General features: G+C 47.5%; 1 protein-coding gene across 1 annotated transcript in view; it reads right to left on the reverse strand.

Moving 5' to 3' along the window:
* Positions 1 to 16,949, reverse strand: part of LOC144602876 (uncharacterized) — a 52,401-nt gene extending 35,452 nt beyond the window's left edge. Inside the window, exons 1-2 of the mRNA XM_078415998.1 lie at positions 16,862 to 16,949; positions 11,115 to 14,789 (exon numbers count right to left, since the gene is read on the reverse strand). Coding sequence (XP_078272124.1) covers positions 11,115 to 14,789; positions 16,862 to 16,949 — 3,763 coding nt within the window. The remainder of the gene's footprint in view (positions 1 to 11,114; positions 14,790 to 16,861) is intronic.
* Between the last annotated feature and the right edge of the window lie 9,065 nt (positions 16,950 to 26,014).

A 26,014-nucleotide genomic window follows, 5' to 3' on the forward strand; every position in this document is an offset into this window, starting at 1 on the left:
GTAGACTGATGGGGCTGAAGGCTGATAAATCCCCAGGTGCTGATGGTCTGCATCCCAGAGTACTTAACGAGGTGGCGCTACAAATTGTGGACGCATTGGTGATCATTTTCCAATGTTCTATAGATTCAGGATCAGTTCCTGTGGATTGGAGGGTAGCTAATGTTGTCCCACTTTTAAAGAAAGGAGGGAGAGAGAAAACGGGAAATTATAGACCAGTTAGTCTGACATCAGTGGTGGGGAAGATGCGGGAGTCAATTATAAAAGACGAAATTGCGGAGCATTTGGATAGTAGTAACAGGAGTGTTCCGAGTCAGCATGGATTTACGAAGGGGAAATCATGCTTGACTAATCTTCTGGAATTCTTTGAGGATGTAACTAGGAAAATTGACAGGGAAGAACTGGTGGATGTGGTGTACCTTGACTTTCAGAAAGCCTTCGACAAGGTTCCACATAGGAGATTAGTGGGCAAAATTAGAGCATATGGTATTGGAGGTAGGGTACTGACATGGATAGAAAATTGGTTGACAGACAGAAAGCAAAGAGTGGGGATAAATGGGTCCCTTTCAGAATGGCAGGCAGTAACTAGTGGGGTACCGCAAGGCTCTGTGCTGGGACCGCAGCTATTTACAATATACATTAATGACTTGGATGAAGGGATTAAAAGTACCATTAGCAAATTTGCAGATGATACAAAGCTGGGTGGTAATGTGAACTGTGAGGAAGATGCTATGAGGTTGCAGGGTGACTTGGACAGGTTGTGTGAGTGGACGGATGCATGGCAGATGCAGTTTAATGTGGATAAGTGTGAGGTTATCCACTTTGGTGGTAAGAATAGGAAGGCAGAGTATTGTCTGAATGGTGTCAACTTAGGAACAGGGGACGTACAACGAGATCTGGGTGTCCTAGTGCATCAGTCACTGAAAGGAAGCATGCAGGTACAACAGGCAGTGAAGAAAGCCAATGGAATGTTGGCCTTCATAACAAGAGGAGTTGAGTATAGGAGCAAAGAGGTCCTTCTGCAGTTGTACAGGGCCCTAGTGAGACCGCACCTTGAGTACTGTGTGCAGTTTTGATCTCGAAATTTGAGGAAGGATATTCTTGCTATTGAGGGCGTGCAGCGTATGTTTACTAGGTTAATTCCCGGAATAGTGGGACTATCGTATGTTGAAAGGCTTAAGCGAATAGGCTTGTATACACTGGAATTTAGAAGGATGAGAGGAGATCTTATCGAAACGTATAAGATTATTAAGGGGTTGGACACGTTAGAGGCAGGAAACATGTTCCCCATGTTTCGGGAGTCCAGAACAAGGGGCAACAGTCTAAGAATAAGGGGTAGGCCATTTAGAACTGAGATGAGGAAAAACTTTTTCATTCAGAGAGTTGTGAATCTGTGGAATTCTCTGCCTCAGAAGGCAGTGGAGGCCAATTCTCTGAATGCATTCAAGAGAGAGCTAGATAGAGCTCTAAAGGATAGCGGAGTCAGGGGGTATGGGGAGAAGGCAGGAACGGGGTACTGATTGAGAATGATCAGCCATGATCACATTGAATGGTGGTGTTGGCTTGAAGGGCCGAATGGCCTACTCCTGCACCTATTGTCTATTGTCCGTTGTCTATAAAACTTCTCCTGTGATCAGCATTTGACTCCACAAACTGTTCATGGGGGCGGCAGGTACCAGAAGGCCTTTCTGCGTTGGGGGCTCTCAATGACTCACCGAGTGCCTCCGGCGAGATGGTGATTCTGTGTGATCACAAGACTGTCCCCCTCCTGACTCTGAGCTGCACACATCTGTCAACATTTTGAGATATTATGATCATGATTTTTTTTCAAAGAGCATGTGACAATTTAACGCGCCAATGACTCCATTCCAGTCTCGTTCAGTTTAGTTTAGAGATACTGCGTGGAAACAGGCCCTTCTGCTCACCGAGTCCGCGACGACCAGCGATCCCCGCACACTAACACAATCCTACACACACTAGAGACGATTTACATTTATACCAAGCCAATTAACGTACAATCCTGCACGTCTTTGGAGTCTGAGAGGAAACTGAAGATCTCGGAGAAAACCCACGCGGTTACGGGGAGAACGTACAAACTCCATACTGACAAGATCCTGGGTCTCCGGTGCTGCAACTCCACAACTGTGCCAGCGTGTTACACTTTGCTTGCCTTTATTGACCAGCGCATTGGGGTACATACCTCTGTCATGTCGAAGAGTTTAGGTTGAGGTTTAATATTGGCATGAGTTACAGTGAAATCATTGTTTTGCGTGTTATCAAAACAGATCAGTTAAAACGAAGCTAAAATAAAATCACGTCAAACTCAAGGACAATGGATAGATTTGATTTACATGTGTAGGAAGGAACTGCAGATGCTGGTTTAAACTGTAGATAGACACAAAAAGCATAGTAACCCAGAGGGACATCACTGGAGAGAAGGAATGGGTGACGTATCGGGTCTACACGCTTCTTCAGACTGATCAAGGAAAATGGAAACGAGATATATAGGCGATAATATAGAGAGATAAAGAACAATATATGAAAGATATGCAAAAAGTAACGATGATAACGGAAACAGGCCATTATTAGCTGTTTGTTGGGTGAAAATGAGAAGCTGGTGCGACTTGGGTGGGGGAGGGATAGAGAGAGAGAGAGAGAGAGAGGGAATGCCGGGGTTACTTTAAGTTAGGGAAATCAAGATTCATACCACTGGGCTGTAAGCTGCCCAAGCGAAATATAAGACGCTGTTCCTCCAAATTGCGTTTAGCCTCACTCTGACAATGGAGGAGACCGAGGAGAGAAAAGTCAATGTGGGAGGAAGAATTAAAGTGTTTAGCAACGGAAAGATCAGGTCGGTCCAGTCGGACTGAGCGAAGTTGCTCAGCGCAAAAAGCGCCAGGATAGTAGACAGTTAATGGAAAGATCCAGAACAGTATTAATGGGATCTTGGGGGTCAAAGTCCATTGCTTCCTGAAAGTATCAACACAAGGAGATAGAAGGCTTTAGTTTTTAGTTTATTTTAGAGATACAGCGCGGAATCAGGCAGCGTCGGCCAGCGATCCCCGCAAACTAACACTATCCTACACACACTGGGGATAATTTACATTTATACCAAGCCATCACGTCTTTGGAGTGTGGATGGAACCCGAAGATCTCGGAGAAAATCGGACGCAGGTCACGGGGAGAACGTACAAACTCTTACAGACAGCAGCCGTCGTCAGGATCGAACCCGGGACTCTGGCACTGCCCAGTGGCGCAGCAACACTACCGCTGCGCCACCGGGCCTGCTCTATGATAAAGGTGCATGGTATCCTTGTTCTTATAATTTTCTGTACACCTCTGACTCTCCAGAGAAAACAATCATAATCATAATTATAATCATACTTTATTAGCTAAGTATATTTTGCAACATACGAGGAATTTGATTTGCCATACGGTCACACCAAGAAAAATCAACAAGACCCAGAAAATATATTTGAACATAAACATCCACCACAGCGACTTCTCCACATTCCCCACTGTGATGGAAGGAAAAATAAAGTTCAGTCCCTTCCCTTCTTTGTGCTCAGGGGCCTCGAGTCTTCCAGTAACGAGACGATCATGGCTCTCGTAGCACGCTGTTGGGCCCTCCGCATCAGGGCGATCAAGCTCCCGCATCGGAGAGATCTCACCTCCCCCGCGCCAGGCGATCGGACCCCGGGTGGGGGCGAGTAGAACCTCCTGCAAGTTTGGAGCTTCCCAACATCAGTCTCTACCCGAGACTGCGAGCCCTTCGATGGTGAAATCCGCAGGCCGCGGTTGGAGCGTCAATCCCAGGCAAGGGATTGCAGGCACTGATGGTAAGTCCACGGCCCCGCAGTGGGGCTCAAAGTCAGTCTCGAGCAAAACCTCCAGCTCCATGATGTTAGGCTGCAGAGCGACCGGAGTTATTAAAGGAGAACATTAAAGGTCTATTGCACAGATGCTGGCCATTTGTCCCATGTTGATGTTTATGCTTCACAAGAGCCCGCTCCACACTTGTTATCTGACATTATCAGCGTATGTTATCATTCCGTTCACTCCAGTGTGTTTAAATGCCCTGCACTGCCCTCCGCCCCCCGTGGTGGAGGGGTAGACCTCACGGCCCTCGACAACGGCACATTGAACTGACTACAGTGCCTGGAGGGCGTTACATAACGTCTGCTGCCTCAAACACAAGAAGAAGGACTTCCTAAGAAATAAGCCATACTGTTTGCCCAAGCCACTTTGCACTCCAACCACCCACCTGACATAAAACATCCCCTGAAATTCTGATTAAAATGGATGACTATCTTATTCTTAGTATCATAGACTCACAGAGTGATACAGTGTGGAAACAGGCCCTTCACCCTTCACCCCAACTTGGCCACCTGTCCCTGCTACACTAGTTCCACTTGCCTACGTTTCGTCCATATCCCTGCAAACCTGTCCTTTCATGTACCTGTCCAACTATCTCTTACACGTTAGAATAGTCCCTGCCTCAACTACCTCCTCTGGCAGCTTGTTCCATACACCCTCCACTCTTTACGTGAAAAAGTTGCCCCTCGGATTCCTATTAAATCTTTTCCCCTTCGCCTTAAACGTACAGTATGTCCTTTGATCCTCGACTCACCTACTCTGGGTAAGAGACTCTGTGCATCCACCCGAACTATTTCTCGAACGATTTTATACACCTCTATAAGATCACCCCTCATCTTCCTGCTCTCCAAGAAATAGTTTCCCAACCTACTCACTCTCTACCCTCTAGGCCTGGCAACATCCTTGTAAATCTTCTCTGTGTGCTATCAGCCTGACAACATATTTCCTATAATGCACACGATCTCTCATTCTGTTTCCTCGTGTGGATAACTATCTCTCCAGACGTGATAGAGGAAATTTTGAAAATTATAGGGTAGATGAGTAGTTTTTAATCCGTTTAACCCAACAGAATGCACAGTGGCGAATCAAGATAGGAAAAATTGTCCCACAAGGCGGTGTGGCAGCGCAGCGGTAGAGTTGCAGCATTCCAGCCCTTACAGCGCCAGAGACCCAGGTTTTCTGCGAGACTCGGGTTGTCCATGTTTGGTTTGGTTTAGTTTAGTTAATTTAGTTTAGAGATACAGCGTGGAAACAGGCCCTTCGGCCCACCGAGTCCACACCGACCAACATATCCGCACACTAACACTATCCTACACACTAGGGTCAATTTACAATTATACCGAGGCCAATTAACCTACAGGCCTGCACGTCTTTGGAGTGTGGGAGAAAACCCATGCAGGCCACAGGGCAAACTCCGTGCAGACAAGCACCCGTAGTCAGGACCGAACCCGGGGTCTCTGGCACTGTAAGGCACCAACTCTACCACTGCGCCACCATGCAGCCCAAGTTGCAAAGGTCTATTGCACAGATGCTGGCCATTTGTCCCAAGTTGACGTTTATGCTTCACAAGCCCCTCTCCACACTTGTTAAATTACCTTATCAGCGTATGATAGCATTCCGTTCACTCCAGTGTACTTTACGTTTCTTATATGTTGGGTTAGTCCCTGCCTTAACTACCTCCTCTGGCAGCTTGTTCCATACACCCACCACCCTTTGTGTGAAAAGGTTACCCCTCAAATTCCTCTTAAATCTTTTCCCCTTCACTTTAAACCTATGTCCTCTGGTCCCCGATTCACTTTCTCTGGGCAAACGAGACTCTATTCCTCTCATGATTTCATCCACCTGTACAAGATCACACTACATCCTGCTGCTCTACAAAGGATAGAGTCCCAACCTGCTCACCCTTTCCCTACAGCTCACACCCACTAACCCTGTCAATATCCTTCTAAATCTTCTCTGTATCCTTTCCAGCTTGACAACATCTTTCCTACTGTTCACACGATCTCTCATTCTGGTTTCCTTGTGTGGATAAATATCTCTCCAGACGTGATGTAGGACATTTGAAAATTATAAGGAAGATGAGTAGTTTTTGATCCGTTTAACCAAAATAAAAATGCATAGTGGGGAAGCAAGATCGGAAAAACTGGTCAATAAAGCGTAATGGCAGCGCAGCTGCAGAGTTGCTGCCTTCCAGCGCTTACAGCGCCAGAGACCCAGGTTTTCTGTGAGACTCGGGTTGTCCACGTTTAGTTTAGTTTAGAGATACAGCATGGAAGCAGGCTCTTCGGCCCACCAAGTCAGCGATCCCCGCACTTTAACACTACCCTACACACACTAGGAACAATTTACACTTATACCAAGCCAATTAACCTATATACCTGTACGCCTTTGGAGTGTGGGAGGAAACTGAAGATCTCGGAGAAAACCCACGCAGGTCACCGGGGGAATGTACAAACTCCGTACAGACAGCACCCGTGGTCAGGATCGAACCCGGGTCTCTGGCGCTGCAAGTGCTGCAAGGCAGTGTTTTGTAATCAATCCAATACAAAGTATTCAGTGAACCATAAAGCATTTATTAAACCCATGCAGAGTGAGCAATACATACTGTTGAGTTCCTGGCTTAAGCTTACAGACTAACCAGCAAGGGAACAAGCAACAAGCTGAATATATCAGTGACTCCCGTCCTACCTAAACCCAGGACTGGATTACATACTGGAATGTGTATCATGCATACGATATGTGGTGAAGGTTATATAGACAGGGATAAATATGGTTGATCTGCAGGCAGCGACTCTACCGCTGCGCCACTGTGCATTATGCTCCATGCACGTGCAACAACAGCCCTGGTTCACCGCTGTGAGAAGCTCAGACAGGACGAAGAACTTCTGAAAGTTTGTCGAAGCCAGAAACATGCAGACTCTTTGTGTATTGCCCAGGATTTCAAGATCAATTTATTGGCACATGTACCAATTAAGGTACAGTGAAATTACCATACAGCCATACTAAGTGAAAAGCAACAAGACACACAGCCACATAAAATAAAATTTTACATTAACATCCACCACAGCGGATTCCATATTCCTCACTGTGATGGAAGGTAATAAAGTTCAATCAGATTCCTCTTTGTGTTCACCGGCGGTCGGGGGTGTTTAACCATCCGCAGTCGCCGCTGCCGACTGTCTGAAGCTTCGCGTCGGTATGATCGAAACTCCCTGCGTTGAAACACTCTCCGCAGCATGGAGCTCCCGAATCGGCCTCTTCTTACCAGAGACCGCGGGCTTCACGGTGTTAAAGTCCACAGGCCTTGAGGTTGGAGATCTCCACAGTCGATCCTCGGCAAAGGATCACAGCTCCGTGATGTTAAAGTCCGCGCCGCGCCCGCGGCATGAAGCGCCGGGCCGGTCTCCAGGATAGGCCGCCAACTCCTCGATGTTAGGCCGTAGTGGGGACTGAGATAGATTGAAAAACAGTTTCCCCCAACTTCCCGCCCCCCCATCCCCAAATTTAAAAAACTTACTTTGAACACAGACTTAAAATAATAAAACATTAGAAAGGACAAACGGACTGTTGGCGAAACAGCTAGTGCCAGTACTGGTGGCGCCACCTGGTGGAATACAAAATATAAATGACAAGTCTGCATGAGAATGTGTTTAAGAGGGAATGATAGATCAGCCATGATTGAATGGCGGAGTAGACTTGCTGGGCTGAATGGCCTAATTCTGCTCCTATGATAGACACAAAATGCTGGAGTAACTCAGCGGTATACTGGTCATTGCAGGCCATTGAGTTTTTCTGAAGAAGGGTCTCGACCCGAAACATCACCCGAAACGTGAAGGAATTCCCTGCCTGCCTGTGTGTGTATTTAAGATAGAAGGAAAACGCGGGAGTAACTCAGCAGGACAGGCAACATCTCTGGAGAGAAGGAATGGGTGACGTTTCGGGACAAGACCGTTCTTCAGACTGATGAGTGTGGGTATTTATATGTGTATCTGCGTGCGCCTTGTGTGTGTATGTATGTGTGTCCGTGCATGCCGTGTATGTACTTGTGTGTGTTTTTTGTGCGTACGTGCCACGTGTGTGTACCAATGTGTGTATTATGTGTAGGTAGACACTAAAATGGTGGAGTAACTCAGCGGGACAGGCAGCATCCTGGATGAAATGAATGGGTGATGTTTCAGGTCGAGCCCCTTCTTCAGACCCGAAGCGTCACCCACTCCTTCTCTGTCATTGAAAGCAAGCGTGCAGGTGCAGCAGGCAGTGAAGAAAGCGAATGGTATGTTAGCATTCATAGCAAGAGGATTTGAGTATAGGAGCAGGGAGGTTCTGCTGCAGTTGTACAGGGCCTTGGTGAGACCGCACCTGGAGTATTGCGTACAGTTTTGGTCTCCTAATCTGAGGAAAGACATTGTAGCCTTAGAGGGAGTACAGAGAAGGTTCACCAGATTGATCCCTGGGATGGCAGGACTTTCATATGAAGAAAGACTGGATAGACTAGGCTTCTACTCGCTGGAATTTAGAAGACTATGGGCGGATCTTATAGAAACATATAAAATTCTTAAGGGGTTGGAGAGGCTAGATGCGGGAAGATTGGTCCGATGTTGGGGAAGTCCAGAACTAGGGGTCACAGCTTAAGGATAAGGGGGATGTCTTTTAGGACCGAGATGAGAAAACATTTCTTCACACAGAGAGTGGTGAGTCTGTGGAATTCTCTGCCACAGAAGGTAGTTGAGGCCAGTTCATTGGCTATATTTAAGAGGGAGTTAGATGTGGCCCTTGTGTCTAAAGGGATCAGGGGGTATGGAGAGTAGGCAGGTACAGGTTACTGAGCTGGATGATCAGCCATGATCATATTGAACGGCGGTGCAGGCTCGAAGGGCCGAATGGCCTACTCCTGCACCTATTTTCTATGTTTCTATGCCGAGATGCTGCCTGTCCCGCTGAGTCACTTCACCATTTTGTGTCTACCTCCAGTGTAAACCAGCATCTGCAGCTCCTTCCTGCACAATTCTGCTCGTATCACTTATGAACGATAATTGTACAGTGAGATCCTGCAAATGGCTGTGGGACAATCTGTTTGGATATCAGCGAGGGAGAAATATTAGACATGTGCCCAGGAACAACATTTGTGCTGTTCTCCTGTGCTGTGGAAGTTGTAAGATTTTCTCAATGGGGGCAGAACCCCCCCATTAGCGTAATGGTCATTTCGTGGGCATGGGTCGGTGCCACGGAGATGTCCAGAGAGGACCCAGCGGCAATAGTGGAGAGGTCCTTGCAGCCGTCGATGATGGCGCTTACCGACGGACGAGGATGGACCATGTGGAAGTGAGGACTTGCCGAGGAAAGGAACAAAGTAGGACCCGACGTGGGGTGACCAGCGTGAGGGGGAGGGGGAAGAACAATGGAGGACCCGACGTTGGGGGACCACCGTGAGAGGGAGGGGGGAGAACAATGGAAGACCCGGCGTGCGGGGACCGCCGTGAGGGGGGGGCAGAACAATGGAAGACCCGACGTTGGGGGACCACCGTGAGAGGGAGGGGGGAGAACAATGGAAGACCCGGCGTGGGGGGACAGCCATGTGGGGGAGGGGGGAGAACAATGGAAGACCCGGCATGGGGGGACTGCCATGAGGTGGAAGGGGGGGACAATGGAAGACCCGGCGTGGGGGGACTGCCATGAGGGGGAGGGGGAGAACAATGGAAGACCCGGCGTGGGGGGACCGCCATCAGGGGTGGGGGCGTACAAGGGGGGACGTGGCGCAGGGGTACTTTGTAACTTTGTAAGCGCCCTTTATAGGCAACTATTTGCATACCTTGGGTATGCAAGCAAAGAATTTCACTGTGACTTGTCACATGTGACAATAAAGTATTCATTCATAAAAGCTCATTCACAGGGAACCATCTGCAGATCAGGGAGATGTCAATTCTCAACCATCTGTCTCCCCATTGCTCAAATGTGCACCTTGCTCAATGTGTGAGTGCAGAAATCGGAGCCTCTCTTTTTGGAAGGCAGATGGAACACAGTGTAGCAAACTGTGCAGTCATGCATTTTAAAGGTAGACAAAAAGGCGTAGACTTTTTTCTAAATGGGGATTGGATTCAGAAATCGGAGGTGCAAAGGGGCTTAGGAGTGCTGGTGCAGAATTCCAAAAAGGTTAATTTGCAAGTTCAATCGGTAACGCAATGTTAGCATTTATATCGAGATGACTAGAATATAAAAACAAGGATGTAATGCTCACTCTTTGAAAGGTGCTGGTCAGATCGCACTTGGCGCATTGTGAGCAGTTTTGGGCCCAGGACCGTACAATGTTTCCCCCTCTACGCTCAAGCTCTGTGCCGAACAACAGGCACCAGCCTCCACAAACATTTTCATTCGGTCCCTGCAAACCTGCACTGTGCCTGCATGCTTCAAAGTCTCCACCATCGTTCCTGTACCCAAAAAGCCACGGATTACTGGTCTTAATGACTACAGGCCTGTCTCACTGACCTCTGTAATCATGAAGACCCAAGAAAGAGTTGCCACCTGAAAAATATCACAAACCCCCTGCTGGACACCCCTGCAGTTTGCTTATCGGGCAAATAGTTCAGTGCCATTGTCCTGAGGCTAGAGGGGTTGAACAGTTTCATCGACGCTGTCTGACTACTTTACCCCCCACCAGCCCGTGACTCTGACTCTGGCGGTGACCAGGGAGAGACATAGAGCTGGCAAAAAGCTTCCCCTCCTCCGGCACTGGGTGAGGAAATGTGCCGTCTGACCTCACGGACAGAGTGGGGGGTTGGGGAAGATGGTTAGGAACTGGTGCTGGGGATAGCCTGTCTCGTGAAGAAATGGGCGCTGTGATTTAGGTGAGCTTTCGGCGCGGAGACGTGGAACGGGAAGGGTTGTGAATAGATTCTTCAGGCTCTCCTGAAGTATTGACGTACTTGGATGAGAAGCCACTCCATGTAGCACCTGGTAGTGACAAGCCACGGACCAGGGGGGTGGCAGCTAACGGGTGAGGGTGGAGCAGCATTGAGGAAGCAAGGTGTGGTGTGAGAGGCTGTGGGAAGGTGAAGCAGGAGAAGGAGGGGGAATTAGAACAATGGATTGTTTATGGGCGGAGTGAAACATTTGCACCCTCTATTGGGAACAGTTGGAATGGTTATCATCTACATTGGAATTGAAACAATTAGTCATAAAAGAAAATATTCCTTCTGGCTTTTTTCCAGCACGTTTCCCACCCATTGGACCTCCCTTCGACTCACCTGGTAGCAGTTTCTCATTGTTTGCTACCTTTGGTATTAACTCTGCCCGTTCCTTTACTTCCCTCAGTCTCTCAATTCGCTCGACGAACCCAGGCTTCGCCTCTTCTTTCTCAGACTGAATCATGAGGTCAATGTAAGCTGGGGTGGATAATGGGTTTGGCCTCAGAGCTATTTCTTCAAGTCGTCTAATGCTGCCCGATAATTGTTCAATCGGCGCCAGAACTGTGTTCTCAACCTCAACAAACTCCTGCTCAAGTGATTCCATAATATTCTGCTGGGTCATCTTCGCACCATCGGCCTTCTCGTACTTTTTTTCCAGCTGTCTAAATGTCATCTTCTTCTTTTTCGTAACATAATCGAACTTGTACTGTTGGTTGAAGTGAACATTCCAGATGCACTTTTCCGGGCAGACCGTACAGTTCCCTTCATGGTCCATTGCAACACAATTAAATTTATTATCGTTGTTAAGAATGGTGCAGGGATAATGGCAGGCAAATAAACATTTCTGACAGTAGGTTATACAATTACCAGTGCCGTTAATATCCAACTGTACTGGAATTGTAACGTCAATTACATATTCACAATTTTTATTTGCATCCAACTCGGTCTGTTCTTGGTTCAGAGCTTGTTGCGTTTTCCTTAGTTCTTCCAGTTTGGCGAGACCAAATCGGATCTGCTTCTGCAATCCCACCATTGCAACTTCTAACTGCTTACGATCCTTCAGAACCTCTCTCGTTAAACTCAAACTTCTGGTTTCCATTGTGTTCAGAGCTATGAAGAATGTCTTCATACTGTTTGCTCCCATCTTCCAAAACATTGCATCAAAGTTATCATCGTTCTCTCCCCCTACTCCGCTTTCATTGGATCTGCACCGGTTGCCACAGTTTCCAGAGGTTGGACGCTGGGCAAAAATGGCTGAATTGTTAAACTTGAAGTGTACTGGCAGACCCGTGTTGTCTTTGGGACACGGTACATCAGCTAATTTCAGGGCATCCAGAATGGGGGGAAGCTGTCCGTCTGCGAACGTCACCAGGATCTGAATGTTCTCTCCAATTTCTTTGCCAAAAATAGAAAGAATCAAATCAAAGACATATTTCTGTGTGTGAGTCAGGCGAGGCAGGGAGGCTTGAGCAACAAAGCACACGGCGTCGATCTGATCAACACCCTGTGGGGAAGTGAAGAACTCACGGATTTGCTCAGTGATCTGTTGATCCCGGCCGATGCCCCTGGTGTCTCCGAATCCTGGCGTGTCAATGATGGTCAGAGAGTAATCAATGTTAAATCCTTCCTGATGGTGGAGCTGGTAGGCAGTGATGGAGGATGTCTGACTCTCAGCCTGGGACTTTCCTGTCTCTTCCTGTATTAACTTGTATCTGAAGTTGTCTCCCCATTCCACGCCCAAGATGTAATTGATCATCCCATTGATGAGGGTTGTCTTTCCTGACCCAGTTGCTCCCAGAACCATAATTGTCTTCATTGTGTGTTTTTTGGTGGGTTTTCCGAAGGAGCATTTCATAAGCTGTTTGAATTTATCAGCTACGCCCTTCTGTAGTTTGAGCTTGTAAATAGAAGGGTTTCCTTTGGATATTAATTGAGCTTTTCTGCGAAGTTTCAGGGCTATTCTGTTTGGTACATTTTCTATTTCTATTAGAACCTCGTCACTTGCTGCACTAGATCCTGTTTTTCCACACTCAGCAGACACTCGGAATCGGTAGACAGTCGTGGGTTTCAATCCCTCTAAACGATAGTAGCATTGTGTGTCTGTTGTCTTAACTTCCTCCCATGATCCACCTTTCTTGTTGAAATTAACTAACGGTTCTTCTCTATATTCAATGCTGTATCGAATTATGTTAACATCAGCTCCAATCTGACTTGGTCTGTCCCAGTGCAGTGTTGGATTGGGTGAACAATCCTGGAAGTCCGGATTACCAGGTGGGCTTGCCGGCCGGGTGAAGCTCTTGTAGCTCTCACTAGCCTTGCTGACCCCTACCTTGGTCACTGCTCTGTATCGAATGTGATACTCCTGGTGTGGCTGTAACCCAGGTATTGTGAAGGAGTGGCATTGACCAGGTGTGTCCAGAATTGTCCATTCCTCCTGCTGGCTAACTTGGTACTCTACCTTGTAGCCCACAATCTCACCGGCACCACATCTTGGTGGCTGTAACTGCAGCGTCACACTGTCATGAGTTGTTCCACTAACCGTCGGTATCTCTGGCTGTGACGGGGGTTCAAAGCACTGGTTCTCCAGAAACCCTCCCTCGTACAGGTAAATGGACGCTCCCACTTTGCTGTCATTCTGCACAGAACTAACAATGAATTTTACTTTCTCGTCTGCTCTATTTTCTGTGGCAAAATCCAGGAACGATCGGAATTGCTCTTTCATTTTCTGCGAGACAGACCGTGAATTAAACCAGTGCTCGCTGTGTCCTGTTGCACAGGTTCTGTCAGCAGGATTGGGTACCTGCATGTTCTGAGCTGTGAGAGATTGGAGGTGGTTGTTTGCCTGTGACAGGTAGAAGTCCTCCCGATACAATGTTGTAAATGTGAAGCAGACAACATAATCTGTTGCTGGATCCATCAACTTGTCATCCAACTCGCCCTTTGATTTCGCAATTGGTACATCTTTAAATACGCTGAGGTAACGTCTCATTACCTTCCTCTCTCGTTCCTTGTCATCCAGCCACGTGGTCAGTGCCTGGTGTTTGAATGGTGACTGTTCCCTGTTCTTCAGTATATTCTCCAGTAATCCTTCCTCCTCCCCGCCGCCCCGAATGGATGGCAGAACCCTCGCCAAATTCTCCTGGAAAACTAGTGTGTACTCCAGACACATTTCTCGAAAATGCAGTATCCTATTCCCGATCTCAGGAAACTGATCGGCGACGCAGTCTTTCATCAGGTCTTTGCTCCTCATCATGGCCTCACTGAGCTGTTCCATGACACTCTGACAGCGATTGACCAGTCCCGCACTGATCCCCCTCACCAGCTGGGCAGCTTTTGAGTCGAGTTTATTGAGCGGATAGAGCCAGGCTGTGATGGGCACTGAATGCTCTCCATCAAGGCCGAGGAGGTTTGGGAGGGTTGCGTAGATATTGATGGCATCTTTGAAGGTGGTGGGGTTGTTCTTCAGTGAGAAATCCCCATAAAAGGTGCAGCTAAATTTCTCAGAATGAGACTTTTGTTCTTTTGTCATTTTTACGGAGGCTTCGCCCTGAATCGCAATCTTAGGGAGATGTTTAACCATTGCCCCCATGTTACCCTGAATATCCTGTGTGTTCTCTGCTGATGAAGCCATTTGGTCAAACACAAAGAAGGCCTGGGCCCCATAGAGCACTGCTGTAATGACATGGGTCGCTGAGCCCTCATCAAACACACCCGGGTAGGTAATATTCTGTCTCCCTAAGTGACTCATTGTCAGTTGCTCAAACCTGGTTGTTGCTTTGTACTGAAGGGTAACTCGTGCTTGTTGCTTAGATTCCTTTGTGTCACTGAGATATTTTGCCGACCCTTTCACCTCCACTAACCCACCCAGGAGACTCACCTTCAGTGACCCTGACACATTGAGAGCAGCAGCTTTCTTCTTCATGGAGTCTGATGCAATGATGTGAAACTCGGTGCTGGGCTTATCACGACGATCAAGGTTGCTCTGCAGTGTCTGTAAGTCCCACAAGGTGACACCTATAGAATAAAACATTAAAAAAATGAGGGAAGTTGTGTGAGTTAATCTAAGTGAATGATGTTTATTCACTATTTTTTTCTCTCATTGGGTAGATTCTCTGCATTAACCCCCTCTTGATTGAAAGGATGTTCGAGAACAGGTACTTCTTTGTCGAACTGGGTAGTAAGAAGAGCAGATGGCGGAAACTCAAGAACGGACTATCACAAGGAAGTGTGCTTGCACCAATACTCTTCAACATCTACACTAACGACCAACCTAGAAGTGAAGGTACATGTCACTTTATCTATGCAGACGACCTTTGTGTAGCTGCTCAAGACAGAGACTTCAGTGCAGCTGAAGAACCACTCCCAAATTCCCTCAACATACTAACACCTCATTATGAAGAGAACCACCTCCGGGCAAACCCATCAAAGACACAGGTGTGTGCATTCCATCTGCGCAACCGAGAAGCCAAACACTGACTGAACGTCACCTATTTCGGTACCCCTCTTGAAAACTGCGAGCACCCAGTATATCTAGGAGTCACCTTAGATCGTTGTCTCTCCTTCAAGACCCATGTTGAAAAGACAAAAGCTAAAATCTGTGCAAGAAACAACATTGTCAGCAAACTAGATGGGGCGCAATTCCTGACACTATACGATCAACTGCCTTGGCTATTTGCTACTCAACAGCTGAGTATGCATGCCCAGTCTGGGAAAGATCAGCCCATGCTGAGAAGATTGATCCAGCCATCAATACAACCTGCCACCCTATCAACAAACATCAACTGATAGCCTATTCATACTATCTGGTGTAGCGCCACCACAGATTCGTTGCAGTGCAGCAAGCAATAGAGAACGCCATCGCCAGACCACAGATGGATGGCATCCCCTATCTGGCCATGAACCCGCAAAGAGTCGGCTAAAGTCCAGGAAAAGCTTCCTCAACGAAGTTGAACCAAATGCTGAAGCTGAAGGTACTAGAGTTGCATTATGGGAAGAGGGACTAGCCATTCTCCCATCAACGACATCCATATCCATAAATGCCAAAGAAGAACTTCCTCCTGGGGCCGAATCAAGCTGGGCTGACTGGAAATGCCTCAGACTGAGAGCTGGTACTGGTCGTTATAAAGCGACTCTCAAGAAGTGATACTCTGAAGACATCATCTGGACCTCGCAGAGAACAATGATATTGCTAAGAGTTGTGTTCAGTTTTGGCTGAAACACAATATCTAGCATGTGTGGACACGATAAGAAGCTGCTTAACCCCCACATTAACATTTTGCCGCCATCTTATCTGAGTTATACACCTTGTCGTTTCCATCCCTTTCATACTTTCTCTGCGACTAAATTGTTTTCCCTCTTTCCTAGATGTGACGAGGATTCTCTGATCTGGAACATTTCTGGATTCTCTCTTGTAAGATGCTGTCTGATCCCACTGAGGCTAACACCTAACGTGTGATCCCTGTCTGGGACTCAGCTGCCTCCTCCCTCATCTCCCAGTGCCATCTTCGATACTGGCCATTAGAGCCACCCACTTTAATGCGGCGGGGCGAAGGCAGCGGCCGCCGGAGGCCCGCGGTAAGATGGTGGCGTCCACTCCATGGCCGACTCCGCCGCCGCCCGCTAACCGGACCGGACGCCCGCTTCCCTCTCCCTTCCTCGGGCTCCCGGTCTCCGGCTCCTCGACCAAGCGAACCCGGGGAGCCGCGAAAGGTTGCGACCGGGACCTGGGGCTGCGGAGCCCGCAAAAGTGTAGGCTCTACAATACAAAAGGTAGATGGAAAGTTGTACTCAATTATGGTTGTCACACCTGCCATTGTTTCCTCACAGCAGGGCGCTACAACACTCCCAAAGGCCGTACCATTCACTGTGAAGTTCCTGCCCAGCGTTGACTCCCAAAATGCAGCAACTCGCAATAATGTTGACATGTACCTTACCGCAGTTCAGGGAGTTAATTCACCAATCACCTTTATCCCACCGCAAAAAATGCACTGAATCTAACAGAGTTGTAGTCACTCTAGTCCGATTGGTAACCTAAACGTATGGCACCGCCTTGACAATCGCTTATTCGTCTGATAACATTCCAGTACCTGGGATCAGAGTGTCCGAGCGGCAGTCGTACAGCATTCCCAACTGGAAAGGACGGCCCAGAGTGGCCAGTTGGAAGGTTTCACTCATCACTGCACCGGGATTGGTGACTCAGAAAACGCCACTGACCTGAAACAGAAAGTGGGATGAAATATAACAAGCTACCCAGCAACGCAAATATAACGTAGCTACCCAGCAACGTGTTCTGATATAGCATCCAGTTGCACCGGTGATGCTCTATCAGAGAGAACTCAGAACTCAGTGTCGACACCCTTATTAGTTAATTAAATCCCCTCTGTCTCCAAATCTTTGGTGAGGCCGCGTTCGTAATATTGTGTGCGGTTCTGGTCTCCCCATTACGAGAATGATATGAAGGCTTTAGAGCGGACAAAGCAGGGTTTCCAGAATGATGCTTAGATCAGGAGGTATTAGATACAGGGAGACGTGGAACAGACTAGGATTGTTTTATTTGGAACGCCGGAGGTTGCGATATAATTTTGCACCGCTTTTGTTTTCTACGTATATTGTTTAAAATTCTGAAGAATGTAAAATTATTTAAATAAACGAAAAACACTCGTCCACCAATGTCTGCAGGATTCAACCTCTTGTAACTCTACACCAACGCAGTCCTGGTCTCCCAGATACATCAGCGTAAGTAAATCAACGCCGACCCCTCCAGCAACGTGTTCTGAAACAGAAAGCTTTCATCGGAAGCGATAAGAGCAGATACTGAGGCATGGGTGTGTTCTAACTGGAAGCGTATTTCGATGGCGAAAGCAACATGAAACCAATTGAAACAATGCATCATGTATCCTCAGAGATCACAGTCCTGCTGTTCACTGCTGTAAAAAGCAACACGCCTACAATCCCTGCTTTAGCTGGTTATGTAGAGATATGTGAAGCTAATTAGTCTGAAGAATGGTCTCGACCCGAAACGTCATCCATTCCTTCTCTCCTGAGATGCTGCCTGACCTGCTGAGTTACTCCAACAGTTTGTGAATAAATACCTTCGATTTGCAGAAGCATCTGCAGTTATTTTCTTACACTAATTATATTGCAAAGTTCTGATCATGTCACCACACGGAGTTACTATACACTGAGTGGAAGGACCATGGTCAGTGCTATGGTGGCGACGAATCAATGCATTTAGCAGTCAAAATCCAGCATGCACAGAGTTGGATACACACACCCACGATAGAGATACCCCTCCCCCCCCCCCCCCCCCGTCAAATGCGCAGAACACAAAGTGCTGAAGGAACAGGAAGCAGGAAATGGACAGATGACGGACAGAGTTTCCCCAGCGTTATTATTTCCAAGATTCCCGCAGGTTTACATTTTTGTGTTTCCTGGGAACATGCATCTGATTCACTCACCGGTCGAGGAAACGTCTGTCTGCAGATGTAGGGGGGTTGCAACGTTGACGATGGGATGAACGGTCTCGCTGGGAGCCCCCTCCTGCACTGTCAGCGCTGAAGTCAGACCCTGAACCGCACTGGACTGACCACAAGCCCCGCGCTGGGAACTCCGATGTGCCCCGACGTCTTTAGCAAATCCTAGAGTCGATTCTAATGCCAGCGGTGATATCTGGAGGGGAAGGATATTCTGAACCTGTTCAAGTGCTGCCGCGGGTTTCTCTCCGGACCCTGGACTGAAATGCGGAAGGTATTCTGTGAGTTTCAGTGTTACTGACTGGAGAGACCGAGCAACTACTCACGTAGCATCAAACCACAAATGCCACTAATAAGATCTTCGGCGATAGAAGCAGAATTGGGCCATTCGGTCCATCGTCTACTCCGCCATTCAAACATGGCTGATCTATCTCTCCCTCCTGATCCCATTCCCCTGACACGGGTACTAATGGAGAATCTATCTATTTCTGCTTTTAAAATATCCATATACTTGGCCTCCACGGCTTTCTGTGGCAAAGATTTCCACAGATTCACCAACCCCTAACTAAACAAATTCCTCCGCATCTTCCTAAAGAAACATCCTTTAATTCTGGGGCTCTAACCTCTAGTCCTAGACTCTCCCACTAGTGAAAACTCTATCCAAGCCTTTATTTTCTACGTTTCAATGGGCCCCCTCCCTCTCCTCAACCTGCTAATCTCCAGCGCACAAACGCTCAAACTGCAGCGAACAGTGCCGTCAAACGCTCATCATATGTAAACCCACTCATTCCAAATAAGGGGAGTACGTGTGATACGCGACAGGAGGGGTAGCAATCTGACGGGAGAGTTGTGTGGACGCACTGACCCTCCATAGCCACTATACTCATTCGGCGCTGCCAACAACTAACGAGTGTTGAAAGACTGGAGCGACTAGGCTTGTATACACTGGAATTTAGAAGGATGAGAGGGGATCTTATCGAAACGTATAAGATTATTAAGGGGTTGGACACGTTGGAGGCAGGAAGCATGTTCCCAATGTTGGGGGAGTCCAGAACCAGGGGCCACACAGTTTAAGAATAAGGGGTGGGCCATTTAGAACAGAGATGAGGAATAACCTTTTCATTCAGAGAGTTGTAAATCTGTGGAACTCTCTGCCTCAGAAGGCAGTGGAGGCCAATTCTCTGAATGCATTCAACAGAGAGCTAGATAGAGCTCTTAAGGATAGCGGAGTCAGGGGGTATGGGGAGAAGGCAGGAACGGGGTTCTGATTGAGAATGATCAGCCATGATCACAATGAATGGTGGTGCTGGCTCGAAGGGCCGAATGGCCTCCTCCTGCACCTATTGTCTATTGGTCCTGAGCCACTTTCCACCTCATTGGACAATGTCGCAATATCTAGACTGGACTTTATTTAGCACTAAATATTTTTTCACGTTCTTCCCTTTGTCACGTATAAGCTCGCTGCGAATGGCTCGATTGTAATCATGTATTGTCTTTCCGCTGACTGGTTAGCACGCAATAAAAGTTTTTCACATCCTCGGTACACGTGATAATAAACTAAACTCAAGTTAACAACTCAGATTTAGGTTACTTTGAATCAAGTTTATTTTTGAAATAAAGAAAAACACTCGCCCACCAATGTCCATCATTTGTTTCTCTATTCAACTCACTGCTCTGGGATCCCGTGCATGTCCGAGATATCAGCATGGGTAAACCAACACCCACCCAGAAACCTGTTCTTAAACACGAAACCTCCATCTGAACCGACAAGAGTGGAGACTAGTTTATTCCCAGGTGCTATACGGCAACCGAACCATCGTCTCACCAGCTGGAATGCGGTCCCGACCTACGCCTCCCTCATTGGAGACATTTTAACTATCTTTAATCGGACTATCGGACATTATCTTGAACTGAATACCTTTTATTCTGCATCTGTGCACAGCGGGCGGCTTGATTGCAATAATCTACAGTCTTGTCATTGACGATAGTACGCAACACAAAAGCTTTACGCTGGTATCTCGGTACGCTTGACGGAAAACTAAACTAAGCAAGGCAGGGATGTGTTCGAATTGGAAGCTTTTTTTTGCATGGTGAAAGCAGTGTGAAATCAACTGAAATAAAAGAAACATGCACCCTCAGTCGGCGTAGAAGCAGAGATGGTTGAAAGCCATCTTGAGAAGATATCACCAACAACTTCTCTTGGACCACCCAGACTGAAGCAATGGCCAAGGAAGCACACCGACGCTCTACCTGCTCAGATGGCTGAGGTCGTTAGGTATGTCCCCAACAGATATTACTAACATCTAAAGGTATGCAGTAGAACGCATTTTATCGGGATGCATCTCAGCATGGTTTGGGAACAGCGAGAGCGCAAGACCGCGAGGAGATTGCAGAGAATGATGGACGCAGCCCAGTCCATCACTTAAACCAACTCTTCCATTGATTCCATTTACACCTCACACTATCTCAGCAAGACCAGTAGCACAATCAAGAACGAGTCGCACCATGGCCACTCCTTCTACTCTCTCCCATCGGGCATAAGGCATAGAAGTATGAAAAGGCACACACCCAGATTTAGGGACAGTTTCTTTCCAGCTGTTATCCGGCAACTGAACCAACCTACCAACAACTAGAGAGCAATGGTGAGCGACCATCCACTTAATTGGAGACCCTTTGACTACCTGTGATCGGACTTTACTGGACTTTGTCTTACACTAAATTTATCCCCATTTGTCGTGTTTTTCTGAGCAATGGATGTGGATGGCTCAGTTGTAATCATGTATTATCTTTCCGCTGATAGGATAGCACGCAACACGTTTTTCACTGTACCTCTGTATACATGTCCATAAACTAAACTCAAACTCAACTCAACAATACAGTTGGATCCACACTCACAATATTTCACACTGAATGATGAGCATTTAAATAGTCCGTTTAAAAAGAGCGCCAAAGGGACGCTCGCAGTCAGTCAGGAAGGGTCGGGAGAGCAGGAGCAAGGCCGACCGTTGGCTGAAAGAAAGTCTGTGTTAATTGCAGGTAAAGGTCCATTTAAAAAGGGCGCCAAAGGGATGCTGGCAGGCATCCAGTGAAGCCCATACCTCCAAGCACGTCAGAGGAAGGCAGGATAGGAGTGAGTACGTGGATTATAGACAATAGACAATAGACAATAGGTGCAGGAGGAGGACATTCAGCCCTTCGAGCCAGCACCGCCATTCAATGCGATCATGGCTGATCACTCTCAATCAGTACCCCGTTCCTGCCTTCTCCCCATACCCCCTCACTCCGCTATCCTTAAGAGCTCTATCCAGCTCTCTCTTGAAAGCATCCAACGAACTGGCCTCCACTGCCTTCTGAGGCAGAGAATTCCACACCTTCACCACTCTCTGACTGAAAAAGTTCTTCCTCATCTCCGTTCTAAATGGCCTACCCCTTATTCTTAAACTGTGGCCCCTTGTTCTGGACTCCCCCAACATTGGGAACATGTTTCCTGCCTCTAATGTGTCCAATCCCATAATTATCTTATATGTTTCAAAAAGATCCCCCCTCATCCTTCTAAATTCCAGCAATTAAATTAGAAGTTTGGTAAATTGGCCAATTAGTCAATTTAGTGACTGTTATAAACAAGGCTTGCCCAAGGGGTTGATATAGGTGGTTCCCTGTCGAGGGAAGTGCCCTGTGAGGAAAGTGCGAGTCAGTGCCCTGTGAGAAAAGTGCGAGGCTTCGGCTGCGAGTCTTCGGCGAGGACGCTGCACCTGTTTTTCAGCCTGATTTGCTTTTAGCCACTAAAGTAATGGCAGATAGGTTGGTGCCGTGTGTTTCCTGCAGGACGTGGGAAGGTAGGGACAACGCTGGAGCTTCTGGGAGCTACACCTGCAAGAACTGTGTCCAGGTGCAGCTCCTGAATGGACGTGTGGTGGAGTTGGAAAAGCAGCTGGATGACCTCAGGGCCATCTGGGAATGCGAGAGTTTCCTGGACAGGACCTACTGTGAGGCTGTCACGCCAAGGGTCCAGGTCGAGTGAAGGTGGGAGACTGTTTCAAAGGGGAGTGAACGTGGACTACAGGAGACCCCGGTGGCTGTGCCTATTGCAAACAGGTACACCCTCTTGAGAGCTGTCGGGGCAGAAGACGCTTCCAGTCTGAGCGGCGGACAGGTTGGTGGCTCTAATCCAGGCAAGGAGACTCAACCGGAGAGACCGAAGTCAGGAAAAGCCATAGTAGTGGGTGACTCCATTGTCCGAGTTACGGACAGTAGATTCTGTGGCGACAGGCGGGACTTGAGGATGGTCTGTTGCCTCCCTGGTGCCAGGGTTGAAGACATCACGGACCGGCTTCAGAACATGCTGCGAGGGAAGGCGATCAACCGGAAGTAGTTGTGCACGTGGGCACGAACGACGTCGGGAGGAAGATGAACTGCAACGTGAGTTTAGAGAGTTCGGAAGAAGACTGAGAAGTAGGAAGTCGAGGGTGGTTATCTCTGGACAGTTACCTGTACCTCATACTGGTGAGGGCAACAACAGAGAGATCGGGGATATGAATGTATGGCTGAGGGGCTGGTGCAGGGAGCAGGGATTTCAATTTCTTGACCACTGGGATCTCTTCTGGGGTAGGGGCGACCTGTACGGAGAAATTGCAAAGGACTCGAATAAATGGGAAGGGAAGTTCTAGATGGGATAAGAGAGTAAGGTCAGGGCCAATTGTGACCGGTGTGAGAGGGGAGGTGAATACCGAAGTTAAAGTGTTGTATTTAAATGCGCGAAGTATAACAAATAAAGTGGATGAGCTTGAGGCTCAGTTAGACATTGGCAAGTATGATGTTGTGGGAATTACAGAGACATGGCTACAAGAGGACCAGGGCTGGGAACTGAACATTCAGGGGTACACAACGTATAGAAAAGACAGACAGGTGGGCAGAGGGGGTGGGGTCGCTCTGTTGGTAAGGAATGATATTCACTCCCTTGCAAGGGGTGACATAGAATTAGGAGATGTAGAATCAGTATGGATCGAAATGAGGAATTGTAAGGGTCAAAAGACCCTAATGGGGGTTATCTACAGGCCCCCAAACAGTAGCCTCGACATAGGGTGCAAGTTGAATCAAAAGCTAAAATTGGCATGTCGCAAATGTAATGCTACGGTGGTTATGGGAGATTTCAACATGCAGGTAGACTGGGAAAATCAGGTCGGTAATGGACCCCAGGAAAGAGAGTTTGTGGAGTGCCTCCGAGATGGATTCTTAGAACAGCTCTTGTACTGGAGCCTACCAGGGAGAAGGCAATTCTGGATTTAGTGTTGTGTAATGAACCTGATCTGATAAGGGGACTCGAGGTAAAAGAGCCATTAGGAGGCAGTGATCATAATATGGTAAGTTTTAATCTACAAATTGAGAGGGAGAAGGGACAATCGGAAGTGTCAGTATTACAGTATAGCAAAGGGGATTACAGAGGCATGAGCCAGGCGCTGGCCAGATTTCACTGGAAGGAGGCCCCAGCAGGGACGACGGTAGAACAGCAATGGCAGGTTTTCCTGGGAATAATGCACAAGTTGCAGGATCAATTTATCCTAAAGAGGGGGAAAGATTTTAAGAGGCACCCGTGGCTGACAAGGGAAGTCAAGGACAGCATAAAAATAAAAGAGAGGAAGTATAACATAGCAAAGAAGAGTGGGAAGCCAGAGGATTGGGATTCTTTTAAAGAGCAACAGAAGATAACTAAAAAGGCAATACGGGGAGAAAAGATGAGGTGCGAGGGTAAGCTAGCCAATAATATAAAGGAGGATAGTAAAAGCTTTTTTAGGTATGCGAATAGGATAAAAATAGTCAAGGCAAATGTGGGTCCCTTGAAGATAGAAGCAGGGGAATTTATTATGGGGAACAAGGAAATGGCAGACGAGTTGAACCGGTACTTTGGATCTGTCTTCACTAAGGAATATAGAAACAATCTCCCAGATGTTCTAGTGTCCAGAGATCCTAGGGTGTCGGAGGAACTGAAGGAAATTCACATTAGGCAGGAAATGGTGTTGGGTAGACTGATGGGACTGAAGGCTGATAAATCGCCAGTGCCTGATGGTCTGCAACCCACGGTACTTAAGGAGGCCTCGGCTCTAGAAATTGTGGACGCATTGGTGATCATTTTCCAATGTTCTATAGATTCATGATCAGTTCCTGTGGATTAGACGGTAGCTAATGTTGTCCCACTTTTTAAGGAAGGAGGGAGAGAGAAAACGGGTAATTATAGACCAGTTAGTCTGATAACAGTGGTGGGGAAGATGCTGGAGTCAATTATAAAAGACGAAATTGCGGAGCATTTGGATAGCAGTACCAGGATCGATCCGAATCAGCATGGATTTACGAAGGGGATATCATGCTTGACTAATCTTCTGGAATTTCTTGAGGATGTAACTAGGAAAATTGACAGGGGAGAGCTGGTGGATGTGGTGTACCTCGACTTTCAGAAAGCCTTCGACAAGGTCCCACTTAGGAGATTAATGGGAAAAATTTGAGCACATGGTATTGGGGGTAGGGTACTGGATAGAAAATTGGTTGGCAGACAGAAAGCAAAGAGTGGGGATAAATGGGACCCTTTCAGAATGGCAGGCGGTGACTGGTGGGATACCACAAGGCTCGGTGCTGGGACAGCAGCTATTTACAATATATATTAATGACTCAGATGAAGTGATTAAAAGTAACATTAGCAAATTTGCAGATGATACAAAGCTGGGTGGTGGTGCGAACTGTGAGGAAGGTGCTATGAGGTTGCAGGGTGACTTGGACAGGTTGTGTGAGTGGGCACATGCATGGCAGATGCAGTTTAATGTGGATAAGTGTGAGGTTATCAACTTTGGTGGTAAGAATAGGAAGGCAGATTATTATCTGAATGGTGTCAAGTTAGGAAAAGGGGACGTACAACGAGATCTGTGTGTCCTAGTGCACCAGTCACTGAAAGCAAGCATGCAGGTACAGCAGGAAGTGCAGAAAGCCAATGGAATGTTGGCCTTCATAACAAGAGGAGTTGAGTATAGGAGCGAAGAGGTCCTTCTGCAGTTGTACAGGGCCCTAGTGAGATCGCACCTGGAGTACTTTGTGCAGTTTTGGTCTCCAAATTTGAGGAAGGATATTCTTGCTATTGATGGTTTACTATGTTAATTCCCGGAATGGCGCGACTGTCATATGTTGAAAGACTGGAGCGACTAGGCTTGCATACACTGGAATTTGGAAGGATGAGAGGGGATCTTATCGAAACACACAAGATTATTATGGGGTTGGACACGTTAGAGGCAGGAAACATGATCCCAATGTTGGGGGAGTCCAGAACCAGGGGCCACATTTTAAGAATAAGGGGTAGGCCATTTAGAACGGAGATGAGGAAAAACTTTTTCAGTCAGGGAGTTGTAAATCTGTGGAATTCTCTGCCTCAGAAGACAGTGGAGGCCAATTCTCTGAATGCATTCAAGAGAGAGCTAGATGGAGCTCTTAAGGATAGCGGAGTCAGGGGTGTAGGGAGAAGGCAGGAACGGGGTTCTGATTGAGAATGATCAACCATGATCACATTGAATGGTGGTGCTGCCTCGAAGGGCCGAATGGCCTCCTCCTGCGTCTATTGTCTATTGTCTATTGTCTCTTGCCGCAACCGCTGGAAGATCACATCGGCTCAGGCAACATCTATGGGGGGAAATGGACAGACTATGTTCCCGGCCTCCCTCAATTGGAGTTCCTGCTCCGCTTGTTTTTGCTCAAAATTCCCGCATGTTTAGTTTCTTGTGTCTCCCTGGT

The sequence above is a fragment of the Rhinoraja longicauda genome, chromosome 19 (genome assembly GCF_053455715.1).
Source record: "Rhinoraja longicauda isolate Sanriku21f chromosome 19, sRhiLon1.1, whole genome shotgun sequence".
In the NCBI taxonomy this organism is placed as follows: domain Eukaryota; kingdom Metazoa; phylum Chordata; class Chondrichthyes; order Rajiformes; family Arhynchobatidae; genus Rhinoraja; species Rhinoraja longicauda.